The 27,338-nt window shown below is 42.7% G+C and overlaps 1 protein-coding gene and 1 long non-coding RNA gene across 3 annotated transcripts in view; one reads left to right on the forward strand and one right to left on the reverse strand.

Annotated features, from left to right (window-relative positions):
- LOC310668040 overlaps positions 1-27,338 on the reverse strand; it is a 1,372,673-nt gene that overhangs the window by 464,952 nt on the left and 880,383 nt on the right. The window lies entirely within an intron of this gene.
- SLC44A1 (solute carrier family 44 member 1) overlaps positions 1-27,338 on the forward strand; it is a 79,399-nt gene that overhangs the window by 19,880 nt on the left and 32,181 nt on the right. For both annotated transcript variants that reach the window (XM_083419886.1, XM_083419885.1), the window contains exons 2-5: positions 4,849-4,938; positions 7,430-7,572; positions 14,415-14,551; positions 21,452-21,545. In XM_083419886.1, the coding sequence (XP_083276012.1) occupies positions 4,849-4,938; positions 7,430-7,572; positions 14,415-14,551; positions 21,452-21,545 (464 nt within the window). The remainder of the gene's footprint in view (positions 1-4,848; positions 4,939-7,429; positions 7,573-14,414; positions 14,552-21,451; positions 21,546-27,338) is intronic.

A 27,338-nucleotide genomic window follows, 5' to 3' on the forward strand; every position in this document is an offset into this window, starting at 1 on the left:
GGACACAAACCTGACATTGGAAGTGGCAATAGAAACCAGTAGCAGTAGGACATTTAAGCCTACTGCAATTGTTACTGACGGAACAAAAGGAGCCTGAAAGGGAAACCCCATCATGAAACTGCTGAATTGCAACTTGATTTCAATTATCTTTACTGGGATCCCAACAGAGACAATAGTTTCCTGTTGTGAAGGGTCACTGTGCTTATTTTGCTTATGTTTAAGCTCAGCTTGAACTGCTGCAGTTTTACATTTCATTCCATTTAACTTCAGCTATCACATTCCACACACCCCTTGCGCTCATTTGGATATATTCCTGCCAACCAAGCATTACGCTTCATCCATATGATAAGTGGATGCTAGCCCATGAAAGCCTGGTAAGGTGTCATAAGGTTCTTTCTTTTCAGAAAACTAAATGGCTTCAGATGCAGAGAACAGCAGTGAAAGTACAGTGGCAACACTCAACACAAAGAATAGTGCAGAAGATAGGTTCAAAAATGGCTAAAACCTAAATATTAAGCTTCTATAGTACTCGGGTTATAAAAAGGTGGGGTTTCAGTGAGGACATGTTCATTGTTGTAGCTGCTTAGCTATGCCCATGGGAGCCAATTTCATAGGGGTCGAGGTCCCTTCGGTCCTCCCAATAAAATATTTGAGAGGGCTGCCCCCCATCCCAAGTTGATGGGCATTGCCATTCGAATGGTGTGCATGCATTGAATATTATATTCAAGTTGGCACCCCTGGCTACACCCTTCTCCATGATACACTATTCCATCCCTTCTCCTGACTAGCTTTCCACCTCACCCGAACCCAATAGTTAGTTTCCCATCCCCACTGAGCACACTCTGTCCTTGTTAGGCTGTTTTGGGTTCCCCCACTTCCTTAGGGTTTGTTCCCCTAAATATGTTTTGGCACTTCCTGCAAACATGGGTGTTGTCTTCTCCCCTGTCCCCGTCCCCCCCACGAGCCTGATGATACCTCGCCTCTGTGGCTGAGTAGTGCTGTTTAGACTGCATAAGCAAAGGCACTTCTGAACCAAGGAAATACCGTATTTTTCGCTCTATAGGATGCACCTTGTTTTAGAGGGGGAGAACAAGAAGAAAAAAAATATCCCCCTCTCTGCTCAGCGCCCCTTCAGCGAAGCGGCAGGAGAAACGGAGCCCCTTCCATTTCTCCTCCCGCTTCGCTGAAGGGGCGCTGCGCAGCTCTCCCTCTCTGCTGAAGCCAGGAGAGTCTTGCTCTCCTGGCTTCAGCAAAAGGAGCCCGAAGCCTCCGGAGCGCAGCGCGAGTTCCCGCTGTGCTCCGGAGACAACAGGTTCCTTTCGCTGAAGCCGGGAGAGTCTTGCTCTCCCGGCTTCAGCGAAAGCAACGCGAAGCCTCCGGAGCATGGAGGGAGCGCTCCCTCTGCGCTTTGGAGGCTTCACGTTGCTATCGCTGAAGCCAAGGAGCCTGCATTCGCCCCATAGGACGCACACACATTTCTTCTTAATTTTTGGAGGAGGAAATGTGCGTCCTATAGAGCGAAAAATACGGTAGATGGAAGATGTGGGCTGCCGAGTCTTAAATGCAATGGTGTTCCAAGAAGCCAGGAGCCCTGTGGACCATATTCTTTTTCCCTATTGCCCGTACCATTGTGCCATAATATGTGAAGAGAACTTCAGTATTTTAAGCTGGGCAGCAGACATTGCTAGCCAGAATCCTCCTGAATGTTTAAGGCAGATGATGAAGAGCCAGCCCTGCTCCACTTCTGCTAGTTTCAGATCTCCTTGAGCTAGTTCAGTTTTGCGTGTTTGTTGCTTCCCTGTCTTACTACCTTAACCTGCTCTTTTCCTCTTGGTCTGCCCATGTATTACAAATTCTACACCTGCCTGTCTCCTCTGCTCAGGCCACCTGAAGCCTTTCTGATTGCAGCACTGCATCTTGTAACACACAGAAAAATGTGGAGTGGCTCTGATCCCAAAGGCTGCACTTTACAAAGAACAGGTTTGACAAGTCCCTTCCTCTGGGGGGCTTACAATCTACATATAGACACAAGGGAAACAATAGAGGGCAGAATGGAGATAGGGGTAAACTAGAAAAAACCTACGAGTATTTTGTTTAAGCAGTTACAGAAGAAAATTGGGGCTAGGGGATCACCTTGCAGAAAACAATGATGGAGTCAGGGCTTCTTTTCAGCCAGAACTCACTGGAACTCAGTTCTGGCACCTCTCAGGTGCGCACCATTGCTATTATAATAGAACAGGGGCAGAGTTCATGGTGAGTTCCAGCACCTCTTTTTCTAGAAAAAGAAAAGTGGCGGAGCTGGTAATTGGACAGGAGGAATCATGGGCAACATAAAACGGCTGTGTACAGAATAAGGAGGAAAAAATGAATCAAATAGCATTTGCTTTTTCAGAGTCATGCTTTTGAAACTGCTTTGCAAAATGCCGTGGCTTATTGCCCGGGATACAGTCAGCAGAGCAGAGCAAGCTGAAGTTCACTCGGCATAAATCTAGTGTAATAGGCTATTGCTGGAGTTCACATTGAGGCCAGTTTTGTCAGGTGCATTGTATGATGAGTATATATTAAGAATTAGCATGCACTGGTTGGAGTAGGGTTTGCATGTTTACTGGTTCTCACAGACCTGGAGCTAGCTGGACTACCTTCTTTCCTTAACACCGAGAGAGAAATTAGTCCTTCTACTACTACACATCCCCTGGCGCTGTCAGCTACCACCATGACTGGGGAAGGAACTTGCCTTCTCCCTTCCTCGCCCCCATTCTGTCAGCACCTGCTGATCAGAGGATCTTGCACATGCAGCGTCTGCTGATATAGAAAAAGCTTTAGGAAAATATGTGGGGTAAGAAATGTCAGTTTTTAATAAAACCTCTTGACAACTTAGCTGTAATCTGCATGCACAATTTTCATTTGGCTTACGTCTAGCATGTGGTTCTCCAATTAGTAAAGGATTTTAGTGTGTGTGTGGATGTATGTGCACACGGCATGCATGGATAAACAGAAGACAGGTGGTCATGAAAAGGAAAGCCTCTTTAGGAGCTTGTTAGCCAGCAGGTCTCTGGGCAGGAGGATAAAGTGCTTGTGATTAATTGAAGCCGGTCTGGAGTTCGAATTCCAGCTCACCTATTGACTCTTTGCTAGTTGATCTGGATGTGCAAATATTGAACATGCTTATCATTTGGAGTTCCTTTGAAGTGCTCCCCTTACTCATGTCCCCGAAGCATGTTTTAAGAAACAGTTTAGAACTTTGGTGTGAGTGTTGCTTAGGAGGAAGCAAAGAGGAAATGCTACATTTGAGTTGTCAGGAGAATTTAAAATGCAGTTCAAACTAGATGCCTGGTTGGTGCGACCTTTGCGTCTGGAGTGTGGTCGCTAAGAAACTCAGTTTCTCCATTTGTAGCACAGTAATAATGATCCCTTGCTTTGTGATGGTGGCTGAAGTATTGCTACTTGTCTAGAGCCTAATACAGTTGACTATAAATCTAAATGAGCCTTAATGGAGAATTTCTAGCTACCAGAAACAGTAGCTTTGCACTCATTGAGCACCTGCCACAGATTCAGACAAAGTTTTGAGTATTATCTTGCCTTATTATACCGTCTCAATTTCATTTTGCTGTTAAAAAAAGGTACTTTAAAATCATCAAGTGGCCCAATCTAAATAGTGGGGATTGTTTTCAATCTCACCCCTTTAAGCTTTGGCCTCCTTTGTTCCCTCTCACCAAAATTGCAAAGCCACCCCATCTTCAGCAATGAAAAAATGATTCCTTTTATTAGTTGTATGTCTCTTTTTGTCTCTATTGCAGCTAATCCTGCCTGTAGTGTTCAGACTGAGGAGTTTGTGAATAGCTTATTTGTTTATCCCTCTTGTAAAGAAGATTACTGTATGTACAGAGGCTGTGGAGGGATGCTGAAATTACTAATGTCTTGATTGACCAGGCTGGTTTCCTATTTTCTGCTCCAGCCAGGGATACAGAAACGATCTCTTCCATCCCTGCCTTCTTTCCCCTTGCTCTTTTGGTAGGTTCTTGCTGGAGTGCCTTGACTAGACCCACCAAATTCAATTCTGCTCTTTTAAAAAGCACAATGATGAAATATTGGAAGTTTTACCTAAGGGTGTATGAGATGGTAGGGTATTTATCTTGCACAAAAATCTTGCCCAGGTCACATGTTTCAGAATGCGAGTTTGATGATGGTATAACCTTGACATTAGTTTTCATGCATCTTCAGGTAAGGATGTGATGCCAAAGAATTGATGTATACGTGTTTGAAAATTAGTGTAGGTCCATGGCTGTGTTCACATTGAATATTTATGCAAGAATAAATACATTAGGGCTTCACTACTAATGAAGTGCTTATGACTGATCACTGACATGCTTATTGTACCATGTGTAAAAAGAACATTTGCAGATCAGACAGACAGTTACATTTTGTTGATGATCAGATGCCGTGTGATCAAATGATTCACAAAAGGGATCAAAAACAGATGTAAAAAAAATAATTTCTAGCACAGCTTCACAATCTGTTTTTTATTCCCATCAGGTGGTACACACGCATGTCTGAATTAGTGTCCGGCTGTTGAACTATTTGCACTGGTGGTTTTATTGCTGCTCCTGACAGTGATAAAAAGCATAGGAATTAATTTCCAGCTGTTCTGGGATGTTGAAGCCTAGAAGTGTTGGAGCCCACCCAACAGGAGGTCTGCAGTAGAATAACCAGTGATAGACTCAGTGTCTGAGAATATTATTTAAGTTGCATTTTTTATTTCTCGCAGAACAGTCTGACTCTGACTAGTCTTGCATAACCTTTCCCTTTTCTCCATCCTCTTTTTCTCCTTGTCCCGTCCAAAAATACTAGAGCTCCAAGCGAGAGTGGAAGCCCCTGGAGGATCGCAGCTGCACAGATATCCCATGGCTGTTGCTGTTCATTCTCTTTTGCGTCGGCATGGTAAGTAACACAGCTCTAAAGGGGAATCAGCGCAGGACTTTTCTTAAGGGACTCCTTGTTAAAACCTTTATTTAGGGTGCAGGGTTATATGTGTGTGTGTGTGTGTTTGTGTGTGATGTTAAATGGCTGTGATAAAATACTAATGTGGCTGGCTTCAGTGCAACTCTGAGATCAGTGTATTTTGTGCATTAGAAATTACACAACAGTTCCCTTTCTGCCAACACACCTCTTATTGTAGAATGCTGACCTACTTATCTGAACACTGCTTTAAAACATGCTGGCACCAACAATTATTTTTTAAAAAAATATTCTCAACCTTTCATTGAACTAGAATTTGCTTTTGTTTTTCAGAACTTTTTGGCTGCCTTTCTTTGAGACCTTAAGGCAGTTGCATACATTAAAATACAACATTAAAACCACATACTGAAATTAAGTCCCGTATTTTTCACTCTATAAGACGCACCAGATGACAAGACGCACCTAGTTTTTGGAGGAGGAGAACAAGAAAAAAAAAAATTCTGAATCTCAGAAGCCAGAACAGCAAGAGGGATCGCTGCGCAGTGAAAGCAGCAATCCCTCTTGCTGTTCTGGCTTCTGGGATAGCTGCGCAGCCTGCATTCGCTCCATAAGACACACACACATTTGCCCTTACTTTTTAGGAGGGAAAAAGTGAGTCTTATAGAGCAAAAAATACGGTACTACATCCAGTACCGTTGCAATACAATTGCCCTCTCCTTACCATGATGCCAAAGTTAACACTTGAATGCTAAAAGCCTGGGGGGATACACTATGGTATTCACTTGCCGGTGCAAGAATTTCTTCCTCTCCCCATTCGTGCCCCGCAGGCTTCCCAAATCTGCTCCAGAGCATTGAGGGAATTTGGGGGCATGCAGGGGCATAGTTGGGGAACAATGTTCCATTGTGCAAGTGGAAATCCTTGTGCCTTAGTATTGTACTGGATTCCACCCAAAAGCAGTGCAAGAATATTGCCAGATGAGTCCTAGAGACTTTTCAGTTGTTCTCGTGTGATCACATAGAGCAGTGTTTCCCAAACCTAGGTCTCCAGCTGTTTGGGGTTTTTTTTTTACTACATTTCCCATCATTCCTGACCATTGGTCCTGCTAGCTAGGGACATAGCTGTCAACATTTCCCTTTTTTAAGGGAAATTCCCTTATTCTGAATAGGATTCCTCACAAGAAAAGGGAAAGGTTGATAGCTGTGGCTAGGGATGATGGGAGTTGAGTCCAAAAACACCTGGAGACCCAAGTTTGAGGAAACACTGGCTCAGAGGAAACTCCTTTTCATCACTCTTAATTTTTCCCTTCCTGATAGAAGGCTGGGACACTGGGATGTGGGTGGCGCTGTGGGTTAAACCACAGAGCCTAGGACTTGCCAATCAGAAGGTCGGCGGTTCGAATCCCCGCCACAGGGTGAGCTCCCGTTGCTCGGTCCCTGCTCCTGCCAACCTAGCAGTTTGAAAGCACGTCAAGTGCTAGTAGATAAATAGGTACCGCTCCAGCAGGAAGGGAAACGGCATTTCCGTGCGCTGCTCTGGTTCGCCAGAAGCGGCTTAATCATGCTGGCCACATGACCCGGAAGCTGTACGCTGGCTCCCTCGGCCAATAAAGCGAGATGAGCACCGCAACCCCAGAGTCGGCCATGACTGGACCTAATGGTCAGGGGCCCCTTTACCTTTACCTTTAATAGAAGGCATGTGGAGCAGAGTCTTTCCAGTAGTGAGGTGGTCCCCCTCAAGGGATGTAAAGTGTTTAGAGGTTTAATAACGATCCCCAGCACTTTGAATTGGACCAAGAAGCTAAATGGTAGCAAATGCTGAGAATCGGCATAACACGATTTCTCTACCTGTTGTACCTGTCAATAGGCCAGGTTCTGAACTAGCTGCTGCTTCTGTAGTACCTTCAGGGGCTTAGCCTCATACAGAGTGCAATGGGTCAGCCCCATATCATCTGACAGTAGCCCAGCCTGAAAATCCCTAGGACATGGGCACCACTAGTGCAAGATGTTTATCCAAAAGGAAGGGTCACAGCCAGCCATATTATAAATGACTTATGTGTACCGCTGGTCTCCACCATTACCTGAACTTCTGAAAGCAGCCCTGTTTTTAAAACTCATGCAGTTCACAAACCTATTTTAGGAAGTTTGTGACAACTCAGAGCAAGATGCATCTAGATTTCTTATGCATCAGATTCTCTCTCTCTCTCTCTCTCTCAACACAGAGTTTTAATTTGACCGCCTTTATGTAACTGGTATATATTCATACTTTGCATGATGCTACAGAGGTGTGTTTTTTGGGGGGGGCACTTTTCCTTTTTAAAAGATCCTGAAATAAGGATGAAAGCGAGATAGGAGTAATTTTTGTTTCATATATCTCTGTGGGGAACATATCAGAAAGCTGCTGTTAAAAAGAATGGCCTTTTTTTTAATACAGTTTGCCATGGAAAGCTTTCGTTCTCATCTCATTTCTTCCCAGGGTCTTATTTGTGGCTTTTCAATAGCTACCGGAGCAGCTGCAAGATTGGTTTCAGGATATGATAGTTACGGAAATATCTGTGGACAGAAGAATATAAAAATAGATGGAATAGACAACAGTGGCTTAGACCTCACAAAAAAGAAGTGAGTAATGGGGTCCAATTACTTCTACATTTGTTTCATTAACTGATGGAATATATTTTTCTTTCATTTTGGCTATGGGTGGCAAGATTAGGGAGAACATTAGTGTATTTCTTACTCTACTGTAAGTGTAGACGCCATAGTTTTATGTCAAGTGATCACTTTCTCATGAACACTTCTTGTACCTAGGTACTTGTGTATCCTTAATGTGTTCCTGGATTTCATACTTGTGAACCAATTACTCTGAAATTTCAAGTAAGAATGCCTTTGATGCTTCTGTGTGTTTAGATAATGCTGAGTTCTTAGTACCTCTCCAGGGTTTCCTGAACTACTTACAAAATTATGTTTTTGTAATTCTCTTCTGTTGTGGAGAATTCATATGAATATATACGCTACACACTATTTTAGCACTTATATTAGTGATATACCAGTTTAGTCTTCGCCAAAGGAATTGGTTTCTGTGAAGTAGTGACATGGGGTTGAAATTTTTCTGCGAAGTTCGTTAGTTCATTAGTAACAGTGAATGGATACCAGTTGCAAATGTGATGTTAAGTAAGGCAGTTTCAAAGGCTTTGGTTTTACTAAATATATGTAAAATAAACATGCTAAATCAGATTACTCCCTTGGACATCACAAAAATTTTCTGATGCAAATTGAACATATCCCCATTTTAAAATAATTTAGCAATGTAAACAATAAACAACACTGTTCTAAAATAAGAGCTGTAAAACAAAAAATTGACTTTTCATAATAGTAACATATGCAATAACTGATTTGGTGTTTAGACAATATAACCAAATTGAACATTTTGTGATGGAAAGTACCTAAAGGAAACTTTTCTAATTCAAGCTTTTCTGGAAGACCCACATCACTGCTGAAAGTGCAGTGAATTCTTTGTTTCTTACCTGACTACAGTTCAGTGAGGATAGATAATGACCATTAATCAGCTTGAGCTTGTGCTGTGGAAAAACCCTTAGATGTTTTAGTATTATTGGAGCTTTGGAATATATTTTCAGGGTCATGTGATGCAAGGCAGAGTTTATGTAGCTCAAGTACATTTAAAGGGCTCTGGGATAGCTGAAGTGTATGTATGTGGACCTTTGAGGAACAATACTTAAGAACGACCTAAGTCCTTTCCATTGCAAATGTGAAGGACATCCTATTGAAAATCAAACAACAGAGATGCTGCAAAGGAACAGGGATAGGTATTGGACCTAGGCTGGTCGCTAGAACTGAGAGTGTGTGCATATACAGGACGTTAGCCCTGGATATGCTGTAAAGTAACAAGGATATATACTGTTGGACCCATGGAGACAGCATTAATTGCAGTCAAAGAGAACCATGCTATGGTACCTTCCTGTTTAGTCCTGTAACTGCTTGCCATTGTTAGCTGGCCAAAAGTCACCCAAAATGAAAAGAACAAGGGAGCAGCAGCAGCAAAATGGGGAAGGCCAAAGGTTTGGATGCAATCTACGGTAAAGATAGGTTATAATTCAGTTGGATTCTATCAGTTTCCATTATTAGGCATGTCTTTTGGCTTTCCTCCTTTCTCTAAAATTCAGAGTCCTTTGAAAAGCAAAATATATATTCAGTGAACGAGAAAATGAAATTTGATAGAAGCCATGCAGGCATTGACGCAGAAAGCAATGACGCTTGGAAGAAACAAGATTTGTCTCTATGACTTGGTGAAATTTCTTCTTGCGCTACCTTTCGTTGTGGCATAATGTGTGGTAACAGAATTCAAACCCTTTTCGACTTCAGTCACATTTTAGTGCAGTGACAATATGGCTACGCTGACTTTCCCCCTGTGTGCAGTTCAGATGTTGAAGGCGAGACACAGGGAGCAAACGGTGCAGAAGTAATAAAAACTACCACTTTTTGAAAAGCTACAAAGAACCTGATTCTTGACTCTGTCTTCAGGCCAATAAAATGGGGTTTTCATGGTCTGAAGCGCTTGAACTTTCCAGTTTGCAGCCTCCCAGAATTTCTCCCCAAGGAAAGCACACAGCGAACCCCAGACAGGGATTAAGACAAAAGACTTAGATTATAGTATAGTATAGTATAGTATAGTATAGGTCCCGCTGCGCTCCAAAGGCTTCAGGCAGCTATCCCTGAAGCCAGGCTTCAGTGAAAGCAACGCATAGCCTCCGGAGCGCAGAGGGAGCGCTCCCTCTGTGCTTCGGAGTCTTTGCGTTGCTATCGCTGAAGCCAAGGAGCCTGCATTCACTCCATAGGACGCACACACATTTCCCCTTAATTTTTGGAGGGGGAAAAGTGCATCCTATAGAGCAAAAAATACAGTACTAGTCACTTCTTGGGACGCGGGTGGCGCTGTGGGTAAAACCTCAGCGCCTAGGACTTGCCGATCGCATGGTTGGCGGTTCGCTCCCGTCGGGGTGCGCTCCCGTCGTTCGGTCCCAGTGCCTGCCAACCTAGCAGTTCGAAAGCACCCCCGGGTGTAAGTAGATAAATAGGGACCGCTTACCAGCGGGAAGGTAAACGGCGTTCCGTGTGCTGCGCTGGCTCGCCAGATGCAGCTTGTCACGCTGGCCACGTGACCCGGAAGTGTCTGCGGACAGCGCTGGCTCCCGGCCTCTAGAGTGAGATGAGCGCACAACCCTAGAGTCTGTCAAGACTGGCCCGTACGGGCAGGGGTACCTTTACCTTTACCTTAGTCACTTCTTAGCAAATTATTATTATTTATGCTTTATACCAGTCATCACCTTTCCATGGAACACACAACCTTTTGGCCTATAGGAAATAAAATGTGCTCTATAAAATAGTACTAGCAATTAATACACTATGTATTTCCTTGAGATTGCCACAAAAAGTTCTCCATCTGCTCAGCAGCTGACGTAGCAGATGGTTTTATTGCAAGATTTTTATTGTACATATTTTTTTTTCATATTCTTCCTTTTTCGGTCCAAATGTTTATTAAAAATCTGGTTTTTAAAATGTCATCTTTTCCATCCATATAAGGCAGAATGTGAAAAATGCTTATTTCTTAAAGAGATGGAGACATTACATGTAACTGAAGACAGGCAGCAAAAAGGCCACAACTTTTTTCTTTTTGCGAGTTTCTTGACTTGCTTCCCAATATCCCTGGATGTAAAATAGTTCGATGGGTAGAATTTTTCCATTTCAGAAAATGTAATGTTTCAGAACGTCTAGTGAATTTGAAACACAGAAAGCTTATTTTCCTTCTCAAAAATAAATGAAAAAGGTTTCTGCCTGAGAACCCTTCTAATTTCATTTTAAACTTAAGTATGACCCACCCACCCCCTTGGACCAACTCCCCATCCCTTGGAGTTGGACCAACCGGGTGCCTTCCAGATGTTTTTGAACTACAGCTCCCATCATTCCAGGCTGTTTGGGGTTGATGAGGATTAGACTCCAACAACATCTGAAGGTTACCATTTAAGGCAAGGCTGCTTTGGGCAATCTCCTTTTCCAATGCCCTGGGAGATCATAATGACTGTTCCCTAGTGTCTTCCTTGTCCCTTCAGGTACCCTAGAATATATGAAACTGATATGCAATTTGTTTCCAAGAGAGCTAGTGTAACACAGAGGCAACGAGTGTCATGCATGGCCTGTGAGCTAGGAAAATCCCCGTTCAAAGCAGCAAGTGGCTTTAGGCAACAGTCCTGATTTTTCAGCTTCACCCCCCTCTTATCTAACAATATGGTCCCATATGAGCAATTTTTAAAATCTGGTGATTTAAAAACTTGGTTTTGCCAAGTTTACTTTCAGTTTCAAAGAATCTTGGCTTAGTTTTACATGCAAACCAAGAATCCCAATTTAAAAGGAGCTATGGTTAACTGCTAAAGAAGCAAGCTTTTAAACCTGTGGTTTAAAATTGGCTTGTTTAGCAGCTAACTAGTGTTTGTTTTCAACCAGGATTCCTGGTTTGCAGATAGCACTAAGCCAAGATTCTGTGAAAGTAACTCCCCAGAAGACCTTTTCCTGTCCATGCAGAAGGATAGAAGAGGAGATGCACTCAAGCCCCACACTTCACTTATGCTGACTGAGACTTGTCTGCGCAATGCTAAATCAAGGCTTATCGATGCGTGCAAAGCAGCCGTTATATGACCACGCTTGCCTCTGGAATTGTCCTGAGACTCTAATCGAGCAAACTGTTTGGTGTTTCTGCGCTATGCTCGTTTGACAGTATAGAGCTGTCTAAAGGAATTGCAGGAAATCAATGAAATCGGAAAACCTAGGGAGCACGTTCCTTAAAGCTCAGATTCAAGACGGACTTGGTCACTGCAGTCGTGCTCCCGACTTATAATAGGCAAATTCTTAAATCGTTAATGTGGAAAAGTTTTTGATTCCTGATTTGTATGCGCATAAGGCATCCTTTCCTAGTAGCATGACCGTAATTCTAGTGAAGGAGCTAAAGAACTCTTTCCCCAAATCTTGGTTAGCCTTGTCCATATTTAACGAAATGCTGCACAGTAAATTTGTGCTTTAAAAGGAAACCTCTGCAGTCAAATTGTGCCATGTCTGTAGGTGAAAGGAAGTGTGCAGGCTGTGGATTGGTTGGAGAATATGCACTGTGGGACAGATACTACAATAGCAAAGGAAATAAATGATCAGGTGCAGTGATATAGGACTGGGGGTTGGTTTAACAAGGCGGTCCAACTTATCATGCTAAGCCGGCCACTTTGACATGGAACCCATGAGCTACACATTGCAGCGGTGCAGGTAACAAGGCCCAAAATTGACATCCCCTCCCCGGTCCTCATGCTACCTTCACAAAGCTGTCTAAGTGAGACTCTGGGGCAGGCATCCATAAACTCGGCCCTCCATCTGTTTTGGGACTACAATTCCCATAATTGGTCCTGTTAGCTAGGGATGATGGGAGTTGTAATCCCAAGACAGCTGGAGCATCGAGTTTGGGGATGCCTGCTCTGGGGCTTTTGGAAGGAGGTGTGAGGCTGTGAGGAGGTCCTAGAGCCCTCCCATTTCCTTCCCAATGCTGTGAAAGTGCTACCTAGACTTTGGGAAGAAGCTGGGAGGACTCTAGGACCCTCTTGGAGCTGCCTCGCTTACCTTTGGGAAATCAGCATGAGGGTTGCAGGGTGTGGGTGGGTGTCAAACACTGCTGAAGGCCACCAAAGAAGTCCTCGAGGGCCACACATTGGACCCCTCTGGTTTAGATAATGCTCCTGGATCCCAACCGAGCCTGTGGTAGTAGCAGAGGGAATTCAAGATCATTTGGCTCTGGCCAAATCTGTTCAGCATCTTCTCTGCACATGTAAATAAGTTGGTGCAGACCAAATGTGTTTCCATAGAGACAGCTGGAGATGCTTCCGGGAGAATGGAAGCACCATTTCTCACCTCATCTGGCTAGGTGCCACTCATCCTAGGAAGGAGAACAGTAGGCCAGGAATGAGTGTAGCTGAACCTGGAAACAAAAAAAAGGAGACATGGAAGCTTGACTTTCTCAGGGTTCAGAGGCCTCCCTGGAAACCAAAGGCAGCCAAGATCTGTTGGAGTGTTGATGATGCTCTAAGTCCTTCCATCCTATGCCCAGGTTGTATATATGTGTGAATAAAACCATATATTCTAATGATAACACACTTCTGGTGATTATTTTTTTTAAAAGTGCACACACAGATTCTGCCTTTGTTTACAAGCTTTTATCAGTGTATATTTATTCTCTTGAGGAAAGTACATGCATTATTTTATAGATCCAAATGAATTCCAGTTGACATTGGGTTCTGGCACTTACTGCTGGTTTCACAAAACTTGTTAAACGACAGAAATCACACAGTTCTCTAAGATAAGTTATTTTAAGCTATTGTCAGGGGGTGGGGGGAATCGGGTACCTGAAGTTATCTTTCGGGAAAATGTGCTCAAGTTACCCATTGAATTACAAACCAGTCATGTGGAAAATCTATTTAAAATAAGAAGCTGTTTTCCGTAATGCTTATCCATCGGAACACATTGGGATCTCTGTTTTGCTTTCAAGTTACCAATATTATTTTACTAATTGACTTTTGCTTGGTATTTTAACGGGGGGGGGGGGGGGGGGCGGTGAGGTGGGATAGCCAGGATCATCCTGAAGACATCAATGCGGAGTAAACACTCAGTGCTTACATTGTGACTTCAATTACAAAGGATAGATGGAGCTGTGTGTGACGGCACCACTTTAATGTGCTAGAGATCAATCTGTAACTGTGAACAATCGATTGCAGCAAGTTGCTACTTTTCTGTATCACATTTCAAGCTTCCCTGCTACAGTATATGGTGAATCATTCTCTAAACTTGGCACTTGCTGAGTCCATTCTCAGAAAAATGAAAAGCATTTAGGAAATAATTATGGTCGGCTTCAGGTGTTGTGTGGCTGCCAGATTTTGTTGCTGAATATCCTATTGGTACGCCCTGAAATAAACTTTTAAAGTATGATGTTCCTTTAAAATGTAACTAGAAATGGCACACACATCCCACTGCCCCCTGAGAGTCCAAGCAGGAATGAGAGATAATGGTGTACTTTAGCAGATGAGATGTAAGTTGCCAACAGGGTCTTATTTTCATATATTATCTCTTTGCCTTTTGGTGATGGTTTATATAGCCAGCCAGACATGCATCTATCATTGTGGGCTCCACTTCATCTTATGAAAATTTTAGTGCCATTTCAAAGGGAAAAGTGGGAGAAGCCATTACTAAATTCTGGGTGAACAGTGTACTTCTGAAAGGGAAAGGTTACAAGTTTTAGAATGAAGAAAGTTTGTTTAGCAATTTGGGAGTTTCCTTACTGGTAGGATATCTCTCAACAGAAATCCTTTTGAAGTCTGTTTTTGATCCATTCTGAATGTTTCAGTGTGTGTGTTTTCTTAAAGGTACGTGTTCTTTTTGGAGCCATGCAATGTAGATCTGGTGAAACGGAAGATCAAGTCCATCGCTCTTTGCGTATCAGCATGTCCACGGAAGGAGTTGAAAACCCTGGCTGAGGTTCAGAATTTTGCAGAGACTAATGGTAAGGCAAAACAACAACAACAGTGCTGTTTCTATTTCTGCTCAGTATTATAGAGGGCTATAATACTGTCTTAGTACAGTCGAACCTGTACTTACCACTGCCTCTTCTTACAGTTGTTGCAAGTCGCGACCGCGGCAAACCCGGAAGTAACCTGTGGGTTTGCCGTGGTTTGCGCATGCGCAGGAGTGGGCAATCACCACCCGTGCCTGCGCACAATGGCGCCTCTCCCAGCGACCCATTTCAACCTCCAGATGGACCTCCGGAATGGATTATGGTCACAAATAGAGGTTCCACTGTATTTTAACTTTCCTGGTATTTTAACTTTTGTGTGTTTTAAAGTACAGTTGTGATTTTTTGTCAGTTTTATTGCTTTATCTTTTTTGTAAACCACTCTAAGGTTGGTTGTTGTTTCTTACAATCAAGCAGTGTAGAAATTTTCGTGGAATAAATAATAATAAAATATTAATCAGAGAGCATTTTTTTAAAAAAAAGTAAACAGTGTGGTCCACTACCTAAGAAGAGGTTTTTCTGCTTCTCTAAGATTGTTCCTGCTATAATGTGTGTGCATGATTACAGACTACTGTAATGCACTGTATGTGGGGCTACCCTTGTATCTGGTTTGGAAGCTGTGGCTAGTGCAAAATGCAGCTGCTAGGATGCTTTGTGAGACATTTGTGAGAAGTGCGCATATTACACTGGTGTTGATAGAACTGCACTGATTGCCTATTACAGGGGTGGCCAGCTACCAAGAGACTGCGATCTACAGTACTTACAGAATTAAAAACTGGCAGTGATCTACCCCCGTTTTGGGGGGTGGTTCAGGTCAAAGTTGTTGGGGAAACAAACAGCCTCACTGAGTGAACTCCATCTTCCAACCAGCAGATTGTGCAACAATGGAGGACAGGGCGAGGGGGCAGGATAAGATTCAATTTTACCAACACTAAGGAAAGGGACCCACCGATCAACCGCGATCTCCTAAAACCTCACGGGGATCTACCAGGAGATTGCGATTGACCTGTTGGACATCCCTGGCCTATTAGATCCTCAGGCTACATTCCTTTTCCTTCAGGGGGACGTAACCTATCCCAAACAGGCTCTCTCCCTAGGTCCTGCATCTTTTTAATGTTGTGAACCATCCTGAGATCTACAGGAATAGGGAGGTGTACAGATGATGATGATGATGATGATGCTGATGATGCTGATGATAGTCTCTCCTGATTTAGAAGATGCCCAAGCTTCTGTGAGAATAAGCATGTTCTGCTAGCCCAAAACCAGTATTTCTGACTATGTGACAAATGAACAATATTAATATTTGCTGAAAATGCTTCTTTAATAATGTGATATTCCCATTTCTCTTCTTATTTTAAAAAGCTTCCCCTTCCCTCAGAGTTCTGCCCTCCTCTGCCAGCCCTCTCAGGTTTTTAAATTAGCATTAGCACGTTAATCCTAAACCAAGGCATTGGATTTTATCAGAAAAGACACACTAATCTCTCTTCACTTTGTGTGACCTTGCGGGGGCAACTGCTTGTGTTTGAAGTAAGCGTACCAGAAAGTAGATGCAAGCGCTGAGGGTTGGGACAAACCACTGGGTGCATTGAACGTGTTGATAAAGTAATCAAGAAAAAAGGAATTTCACTGAAAGATTTCTTACGGACATTATTGTTAAGGGAGACTTAGTTAAGTTTTCATAATTAAAATACTTCGGAATCTGATTTATTTAACTGGAGACATTTTGTCTGCCTTGTAGAAATGAGAAAATTTCTGGTTTAGGGTTTGTAATTGAGTTTTTACAGACTTTCTGCTTAATACATAGGTACAAAAAATAGTGGGCCATTATGCTTTGGTGCAACATGAAGGAAGTCGGTACTTGAGTAGTCTCTTCTCTCTCCTCCCCTTGCATACCCTGTTTTCTTCCCTCACTTCTGTTTAAGTAGCAAATCATGCTTGCAGTTACATTCAAACCAGGAAAATATGGTTTGTGCAAACCATTCTTTGCCCACAATCCAGCACCACAAACCAGGATTGAAAGAAACAATTTTTTCCATTTCAGATAAAATAACAAAACAAGGGTTTGTGAAGAACTACAAAGGAAGTGCAGAAATCACTGCACATGAGGGAAGGAGGCCACATGTGAACCCAAGACTTAAGATTTTTTTGGGTATTAACACCAAAACATGGTTTAGCATTGTTTCTGAAGCAATTCAGTGCCTTGAAGTGTTGGGCTTTAGGTTTGCCGCAAAATGAAACAGAGGTGAAATATCATTAAAGAGCATATAAATATTGAGTTGTAGCTGCAAAACTGGATGCCTTCATCTTCCCCACCTTCAATAAAACCTGTCTCTCCTGCCACCGTGGTGGCATTTTGACTGAGTGCATCAGCCTGACACTTACACAAGTGACACAAACATTTTATGATGAATGCATTTAATAAGAAGTTGAGAAGTTTCTCATCTCCCACAGCTTATAATCATAACCAATCATTCAACACTTAATTTATTATGTTACCAACAGTAGTGAAGGATTTTCTCTGCCCTGTGGTGTTGGAATGTAAAAATATGTAGCCATGTTGACTTCTAAAAAATTGATTTTGGCTCTTACTACACACACACACACATATATATATATATATATATATATATATATATATATATATATAGTGGTACCTCGGGTTAACTACTTAATTCGTTCCGGAGGTCCGTTCTTGATCTGAAACTGTTCTTAACCTGAAGCACCACTTTAGCTAATGGGGCTTCCCGCTGCCGCCGCCCCACCAGAGCACGATTTTTGTTCTCATCCTGAAGCAAAGTTCTTAACCCGAGGTACTATTTCTGGGTTAGCAGAGTCTGTAACCTGAAGCATATGTAACCTGAGGTACCACTCTCTCTGTGTCTGTGTGTACACACACAGAGCAGTCACGAAATTAAAAGACGCCTGCTTTTTGGCAGAAAAGCAATGACAAACCTAGGCAGCCTCTTAAAAAGCAGAGACATCACTTTGCCAACAAAGGTCCGTTTAGTTAAAGCTATGGTTTTCCCAGTAGTGATGTATGGAAGTGAGAGCTGGACCATAAAGAAAGCTGATCGCCGAAGAATCAATGCTTTTGAATTATGGTGCCGGAGGAGACTCTTGAGAGTCCCATGGACTGCAAGAAGATCAAACCTCTCCATTCTGAAGGAAATCAGCCCTGAGTGCTCACTAGAAGGACAGATCCTGAAGCTGAGACTCCAATACTTTGGCCACCTCATGAGAAGAGAAGACTCCCTGGAAAAGACCCTGATGTTGGGAAAGATGGAGGGCACAAGGAGAAGGGGACGACAGAGGACGAGATGGTTGGACAGTGTTCTCAAAGCTACCAGCAGGAGTTTGACCAGGCAGTGGAAGACAGGAGTGCCTGGCGTGCGCTGGTCCATGGGGTCACGAAGAGTCGGACACGACTAAACAACTAAACAATCGGTCTTAAGTGACACGTCTACATATCCCATGCTTCTGGTTTACTGAAAATCCTTTAGAGATGTTAAGATATGCTACCAATGTCTAAGTAACTGAGTTGTATTTGTCTCTAGAGAAAATGATTACAGAGCCTCTTGGTTTAAGAAGAGAGAGGCTTAAATCTATGCTAGATTTAGTACGGCATTATCTAGACCTGAGTATCCCAAGGTGAACAACAGTTGCATTTTAATTAAATTTAACTTGTCAAATTTAATCAAAGCCAATCAAATTTAATATCAGAGCCAAGAAATTGTCACCGAAGGCAATTCTTAGCACCAAATCAGTCCTAGGCATGGGGTTATTTTAAGCAAACCCTGCTAATTTCTGCCATATTTTCTCATAAGTACCGTATTTGTCCATGTATAAGATGACCTCTTTTTTTTTTTTTTAATCCAAAACTAAGAAGTTACTCAAAATTGTTGAGCTTTCTGCAGGGCACCAATGCTGCCCGCTGAGTGAAGCAGAAGCTTTCACGGCAGCCGTGGGAAGATCAAGGAAATACTGTATTGTTCCACGTATAAGATGACCCCCAATTTTTGACTAACAAAATTTAGCAAAAAGCATTGTCTTATACACTGAAAAATACGGTAAGTGTGAATGGGGTTGTTGCCTAGGAGAAGTAGTCAAAGGTGCTATGGGGGAAAACGGCTTCTTGTAACCTTTGGATTTTTGCCAGATGGCATGTAGCCCCAAGCTGTCATTTGAACAGAAATGCAATTTTGAGAAGTTGTAATGGATACATAAGATGTTTTGGTTTGATATTTCACGGTTCAGTGGTATTGTGTGGGGCTCTTCTTCAGCGTCCTTCGTAATAGCCTAGGACTGTCTGTATCTGTCAGTGCTGTCATGTACATTTATAGAGACAATATAAAAAGACTTTGTGGGGGAAAGAAACTTGAAACAATGTGCTTGGCTGCTGAGAGTGGCGGTACCTTTTCTTAATGGATCGTGTTTACATCAGCGACTGCCTATCACAAAGTGAACGAGAAACACTTTTGAGCACATTTTAGGTCCATTAAAATGTACAGAGGGATTGTCAAGAAGTGGGAGAAATTGGACTGTTTCTTATACTGAAACGCTCAACCTGCAGGTGTTTTTTGATGACTTGAAGATCACAAACCTTGCAAAGATTTTCCATAAACTTTCCTGTTATTTTTGGTATTCTCCGCCCCCCACCCCGATTCTCTGTGTCTCGGTAGCCAGGGTTTAGGGTCAAAAAGGGATTTCTTTGCAGTATCCTGGTACAACTTTTGTCTGCTGTAATTAAAAAAATAAAAATTCTTCTCTGCATTAACCTCTGTTGTGAAGCTAGTTTTTGAGTCAGGAGTTTGACAACTGTGGAGTAATTTCAAAGGAATCTGTGATCTTGTAAAAAGAAGGAAATGTCGGCATGTGATGACAATTCCCTCATTCCTTCTTGGTAAAGCTTTGTTGTGAATATGCTTCAGCAGAGTTGGATCACTGTCAGAAGAGGAATTTAAATCACTAAGTATTTTCCAATAATTCTTAAAATATGAATACGAACAATCTGTTCATTTCAATGAAGCTTCACCATGGAAGAATGATGGAGAAGAGCTTCTGTCTGGTAAGTCATGTGTAAATTCATGTGCGGTCAGTTGCTAGAACCATGTTTCTGAGAACCAAGATTCTTCCAGAAAAACATCAGTAATGGCAAAAATTAAGTTGTCCACCATAACCAATCTTCGACCAAAATGCACAGGTCATGGAGAATGGTGCGTTTGCTTTAGGTTGTCCTCTTTGTAGCCCCAGAAAGTCTGGTAGGTCCCGCAAATGGAGACTGCACCCCAGTAAGTGCCTCGGAATCCAGTGGCATAGCGTGGGTTGCCAGTGCCCGGGACCATGTGGATGGGGGGGGTGAGAGGGAGGGAAACTGTAAGCATGCACATTCAACAGCCTAATGGTGTCTGCGTCACCCAGGAGATTGCAGACACAGAGATAAGAAGAGTCACTCCGTTGTCTGGAGAGGTCACTTCCTGGAGACGCCATTTTCAACGGAGCCCAGGAAGCATACAGTTGTATTGAGGCAGCACTGGGGGTTGAAATTTTGCACCCCCAAACAATTTTGTGCCCGGGGCAACTGCCCCTGTGGCCACCCCCACACTATGCCACTGTCTGAATCACCTGTAGTGTGCAGGGTTTCGGTGTAGTGGTTCCTGCACTGATAAATACTGTATTTTTTTGCTCTATAAGACGCACTTTTCCCCTCCTAAAAAGCAAGGGGAAATGTGTGTGCGTCTTATGGAGCGAATGCAGGCAGGAAGCTCTGCTCAGCGCTCCCTTTAACGAGCCGTGTGGAGCGTATGTACGGTTCTTGGGGGCTTTTCCCCGAGGAGGGAGAAGGGCTGCCCTTCTCCCTCCTCGGGGAAAAGCCCCCAAGAGCCGCACACACAATCTGCAAGCTCTTTAAAGGGAGCACGGCTCTTGGGGGAGCCTTAGCCGCTCGCAGCCTCTCCCGGGCAGTGGGAGCCTTCATCCCCTGCCCAGGGATGCGATTCAGAATTTTTTTTTTCTTGTTTTCCTCATCCAAAAATTAGGTGCGTCTTATGGTCTGGTGCATCTTATAGAGCGAAAAATACGGTAGCTACAGAACGGGTTTCCAAAAGGTCACGGAGTTTGAAATCCACTTCTCTTGAGTGGTTGCTGGAGAGTCCAAAGAGTTCAGTGGAAATGCGAAAGTTTGAGAACTGCCAGGACAACAAGCTCTGAATGTGCAAATAGATTGTGCCATCTCCGTTTCTTCCCCACAGAGACCTTGCTGCTCAGGGAAGCCTTTTCAGCGGCTTTCTTGCAACCCAGAAACGCAGCTGCCTCCAGATAGACACACTAGGCCTAGGGGCTCTGTAGCTGATAAAAGGGAGCACACTTAAAATGTAGTGATAAAAAAATCTGATCTACTGTGAGCTCTGCGGCATGAATGTTTAATGCCCTTCTGCCATTCCTACTTATAACTTGTCACCCCTTGATACAAGTTTAAAGCTATGGGATTCGGTGGCTTGCTTCAGTTCACAGAGGGTGGCATTATTTAGGAGAACCATGCTGATTTATCTCTGCTAGCTATGGGGCTCAAACTCAGCTAGCGGAATGGAGAGTTCCATAACCTTTTGATCTAATCCGTTGGGTTAAATCCTGATTCTCTTTATTCGTAGAGGTGGGTGGGCAGCTATTGCAGGTGTAAACTACTACACCAGTTCTTCTTCTACACCAGTTCTTTTTTGGGGAGAACTAGGCTTTTTTGGGGGGAGGCTTTATCTTTGAAAAATTGGTATTTTGTAGATCTAGCTTCCCTGCCGCTAAAGCTGTTCATGTTTATAATATCAATGGATGTGGTAGATCATTCCTCCTCAAGTCATGTTTTCCAAAAAAAAATTCCTTTCTTTTTTCTTTAAACAGGCTCCACTTTGTGTAGTTATGAACTAAAGCCATCTGAATACACTACAGATCCAAGGGCTGCCAAGCTTTGCCCCAAGCTCCCAGTTCCAGAGAGGTAATGAAATGACTGCTTTGTGTCTCATTCTTGTGTCAAAACATAACTTTTGTCGTTGTTAATATGAGATAAAATGACTCAGCAGCCTTATTGCTAGCTCAGCATGCAGCCGCAGGGTATATTTATCGGTGTTCCCTTTAACGCCCTTGTCTAAGGAAAAGGACCAGTTTCTTATCTGATACACTTTACAAGTTAAGACAGCATTTAAAAATACATTGGAAAATGTGTTATATTGATACTGCTGCCACCACTCAGCCTGGAACTTGGAGGAGTTTAGCGCTTTTAGGATGCTCTGCTATGAACAGCTTAGGGGTGTGTTTGATGCACGTGCATGAGAATGGTTCTTTGTCAATTGCGACAGAACTGTTGTGTCTTCTCTTGTATTTCACTGAGTGACACTTGGTTTGTTGGCTGGTTTTTGTTGGACCCCTAACATCCTGCTCCTGAGTTTCTCAGTCTAGAATGTGGAAAACTAGAGTCATAGCTATGCAGGGATCCGCTTTGTACCCACGGTTTAACATCTAATCTGGAAACAACCTTTGACACTGCTCATAGTTTATTGAGCTTGTCTGATCAGCATATAGCCTCATAACTGAAGGAAACTGAAGGCCACTTAATGAAAAATTTAAACTGGTTATTCGGTCCGAACATTCAAACAGTTAATTTTTGACCGATTCTAATCCCCAAATCTCTAAAATGGTTGGATTTCTTGAATTTACGAGCACTTATCTTGCATTCAAGCCTTTGCCCCTCATCAGCACAGAAAGTAAACAAAGCTTTTAGGGAATGAGATCTGCAAAACTCAATTTTAATTTTTAAATTCAGAAACTTTAATTTCATTTTCTTTTCCCGTATTCCTAAGTGTAAAGCGTCCAGGAAAACCCCAACTTATGGCAGCCCTAACCAGTTCTGTAGTTTGTGTTACGGTTTATTTGATCCAATAATTTGGATTAAAGGAAACCTATTATTAGTAAAAGTGACAACAGTAGGTTGTATTCTATTTTCCCTGAAATAACTGCAAAACAGTGTAATAAGGGGCCAGCTTTTGAAAAGTGAAATGGGCACAGGGGGAGAATTCCACCCCACCCCCCGGACTTCTTTCTGTTTTTCAGGCTCATTTTTGATGCTAATGTTCTGTGGCGCTTCTGCCTTCCCCAAAAACCTTGTATGCCATGGTAAAAATGAAGGTCTGAATACGTATGCATGCATCCATGTGTTGGAAAGAGAGAGTGTGTGTGTGTGTGTGTGTGTGTGTGTGTTAATGTAGAATCCCTCCCGCCCATACAGAGCTCAGAACATTATTAAACGAAGGATTATACTTGAGAGAAGTTGCAATTCCATTAAGACATGTAATATCCCTGGATATAATCAACAGCCATTAATAAAAGAACAGAGGGTCACTTTGAATAAATTTATTATTCTGTTCGTTATTAAAAAAAGGGGCAGCACATCTCACACCTACCAGAGTCAGAACTCCTGAAATAGAAATTAGTCTCATGCGCTGGATTCTCAAGAGTCCCATTTATTCCAAGACATCATGTAGTAACCACTGACCTCATTTTTTATTCATTATAGCAAAGTTAGATTTTGTCTCCTACACATAAAACCAGGTAGGAGATAATCCCTGGCTTCAGCAAAAGGGAGTTCAGTGTAGTAATGGCTAGCTATGGTAAATTTGGGGTTGCAGAGGACAAGGCCATCTCTGAGCAAGAGTAGTCCCAGATCAAGAGATTTTGCCGCCTGAGGCAAAGGACAAGATGGCACCTACCCCTATGCCATTTACAGTAGCCAGCCAGATTGGCAGGTGAATCTTATTTTAATGATGGGGCCAGAATACTGTCTTCCGCCGCACCTGAGGACAGCAGGCTAGCTTATACAGTGGTACCTCGGGTTAAGTACTTAATTTGTTCCGGAGGTCCGTTCTTAACCTGAAACTGTTCTTAACCTGAAGCACCACTTTAGCTTAATGGGGCCTCCTGCTGATGCTGCGCCGCCGGAGCACGATTTCTGTTCTCATCCTTAAGCAAAGTTCTTAACCTGAGGTACTATTTCCGGGTTAGCAGAGTCTGTAACCTGAAGCGTATGTAACCTGAAGCGTATGTAACCCGAGGTACCACTGTATAGGGCATGGAGCAGGCTGTGTAACACATGCATCTGTGTCCACTACCTGCTTCTCGGTATCTGCCGCCTGAGGCAACTGCTTCATTTTGCCTTATGCTGGGTCAGGCCTCCCATGCCAACAAAGGGTTATGGCTAGTACCTGAACAACCATGAAACTGGTTTCAGTGAAGCCAAGATGGCTTTACACTTGCTCTTCCTCAAACAACAGTCAAGCCGCCCAGTGCTGCATAGCAGACTGCTTTCAAAATGGAGGGAAGTTTCAGGAGGAGAAGATCACCTATGCTATGCTGGTTCGAAAACAGTTATTGCCTCGTAAAATTGCACCAACATGCAAATCACGTACAAACTATTCCACTTCATGGGCCTTGGCTAGTGGCGAATCTTTGACATTTGTGTAATTCTCTGATAACAGAAGTTGCTATTCCTGAATCTGCTGTTCACATTGTAAAGATAGAAAAACAAAACCATTTGTTCACACTGCCCACTACATGAGCAAAGTTTTATAAGTTTTATCTTTAATACCTTGCTTTCCACAAGAATCCCTTTATAGGGGGGAAATTGTGAAAACTTTGCTCTCAGCAGTGAGTATTTTCATATTTTTTGGGTGGAGAAAAATCCAAAAATTTGGTACCTAATGTTTCGACTCATGTGCCTTTCTCTCAGTCAAGTTGTGAATTCATAAGTAATGAAAATGTTTATTCATGTTTATTTTTATGTTATTCATTTATTATTTTAATAACAAGTGCTGTTATTGCTGTAATTATGTGTATGTTTTAAAATTTTATATATTTATATATTTTTAATTCTATTAATGCTCACTTGTTTTTAATGATTTCCCCCCTATATTTTGGCAATTCTTGTTTTTATCTGTAAGCTATATTGACTCCTGTCAGGGGAAAAGGCAGAGTATAAATATATATAGTAATAATATTTATAGTAATATGTAGTAATAATAGATATAACATTATTATTATTATTATTATTATTATTATTATTATTATTTAAATAACACCTAAAGTATCCTAAGTGCTGCACAAAAATAAAAAAAACAAGATAATGTCAGCCCATAACGTTACAATATAGCAGACAGAACACATTTGCTTTCCTGTTTTTTGTTTTTGTTTTTATTTTGGCTTCCTACTTGTTCTGCTTTACATTGTTAGTCGCATTGAACGTTTTGTTGTAGGGTGTCCTGCAAATATTGTAAAATGAAACAAGCACATTTTAATAAAGGAGAAGTGGACAAAGAAGTAAATCTAGACCCCACTTCTTAAGGTTCCCAAATCATTCTTGCGATAGCCAGCTCAAGCAGAAGCACTCTCACCTCTCTCCCTCTCTCTCTCAAATGTAGCCTGGTGGAATGGCCCCCGCCCAAAGATGACAGTTCAGAGAGGAGAAGAACCAAATGCAGCTAGTTTCATAGCCAAGCAAGTAGAACAAGGCCTACTATCTGGTCGCTTCCTCAGGTGCATCCAGGTGAAGCAGTTGCTAATAGACAGGACCTAATGCCACAATATATTTGAGTGTTTTTCTCCAGTGTTGTATGAGAGCTAGGTAAGATTTCTTCCATAGAAACTGGTATCCTCCTGCCTCAAGTGTATATTTTCTATATACAGTCAAACCTCAGAACTCGAATGGCTCCGTTGCCGAACGTTGCAGTTCCTGAAGGCCAAAAACTCGGAAGTAAGTGTTCCGGTTTTCAAACTTTATTTGGAACGTCCAACGCGGCTTCTGCTTGAGTGCAGGAAGCTCTTGCAACCAATCGGAAGCTATGCCCAGGAACTCGAACATTTGGAAATAGAACCGTCTTCCGGAACGGATTACTTTCAGGTTCCGAGGTTTGACTGTACAGCTAAAGTTTTAGAAAGTATGGTGTCTCGTAAGTATTCCGAATTAAGGGAAATGACTCTTACATAATGGTAATACTTAAAGTTAGAATTGCTTTTTGCAAAACAAACAGCTTCAGGGATTTTATATCTTCCCCCTCATCATGCACACAACAACATCAGGAACTCCAGGCATTCTGGAACAGCTCCCTTCAGGCTGAGGTGATCGCGCTTTTGCTGGTGGTGGACATGATGTAGAAAGGGTGAGGTTCTCACTGGCCCCTTCAGGCATTTGGAAATGAACTCCTAAATAGGGCTTCAGTAGAGGAGCATGGGACACGGGTGGCGCTGTGGGTTAAACCACAGAGCCTAGGACTTGCCAATCAGAAGGTCGGCGGTTCGAATCCCTGCGACGGGGTGAGCTCCCGTTGCTCGGTCCCTGCTCCTGCCAACCTAACAGTTTGAAAGCATGTCAAAGTGCAAGTAGATAAATAGGTACCACTCTGGCGGGAAGGTAAACGGCATTTCCATGCGCTGCTCTGGTTCGCCAGAAGCAGCTTAGTCATGCTGGCCACATGACTCAGAAGCTGTACGCCGGCTCCCTCGGCCAATAAAGCAAGATGAGCATCACAACCCCCAGAGTCGGCCATGACTGGACCTAATGGTCAGGGGTCCCTTTACCTTTTAGAGGAGCATGAAGGTGTGCTGTTGACTCTGTGGCCTCGCTAGCCTTTGCAATCTGAAGTTGTACAAGCCAATGAAGTTTTAGCCCTCCATCTGCACAAAGTACGCTTTAGTCATTGCAGCTTGCTTGAGAGCTTACACTTTAGAACTGCTTGTCAGCTCTGTGGAAATGGAGGCTCTAAAAATTCTCTAGATGTGGCAGGTTGCAATTTCCTCTCAGTCTGGGGATAATAATTAGACAATGAGTGTTAAGTATGTTTGCGAGTGATTAAGTAATAAATCGTGAAAGGGATTTGTTGAAGGCAGCATATTCTACTCTGCCTGCACGAAGTGAAGGTTGAGCATTTTTTGAAAGACTTCCCATGGAGGACCCAAAAGGCATTGCATACTCAGCTTGCCAGAACTTCCTTGAACCTGGCAAGTAAGACAGCAGGAACTGATTCAGAGACAGAAGAGCCTAGAGGTTAAATAACGCTCCCTTTGCATATGAAAGAGTGATTCTGTTCACTGATTCCAATTAGAAAGACGAGTGTCTTGCAAATAGAAATGTGAAAGCTTCTCTCTTTGCAAAGGGAAATAAAAATAGGTTTGACAGTCTGGTATATATTTTGGAGGCAGCAATGCTGCTGTCTGTGTAAGAAGAATGGGGGTTGATGGGAACATTAACACGCCAGGAAGTTGTGCTTTTCTCCGTAGGCCCTAATTCCATGCAAAATATTGATGACTGAAATGTGGGATTTTCCTAACATTCTTCACGGTAGAGATTTGGATATTATTGCAAAAGCAATAAGTTGATACTTCGGCACCACTGCTGAAGCACGACTATATTTTGAAGAGAGAAAAAAATGTACGAATTCCTATGCCCCACAAATAACCCAGAGATTCATTTTAAATAAAAGCTCACATTCTACTCATGTAAAAACACCAGGCAGGCCCCACAAATAACCCAGAGATGCATTTTAAATACTAGGGCACATTCTACTCATATAAAAACATGCTGATTCCCAGACTGTCCGCAGGCCAGATTTAGAAGGCGATTGGTCCGGATCCGGCCCCCGGGCCCTAGTTTGCCTACCCATGATCTACATCAATCAGTGACCAGCAGGTCTCATGTGACCGACACAGGCCTCCCATGCAGCTGGCCCAAGCATCCTGTAAAGAG

Source organism: Podarcis tiliguerta (assembly GCF_965153285.1).
Source record: "Podarcis tiliguerta genome assembly, chromosome: 17".
NCBI classification, from domain to species: domain Eukaryota; kingdom Metazoa; phylum Chordata; class Lepidosauria; order Squamata; family Lacertidae; genus Podarcis; species Podarcis tiliguerta.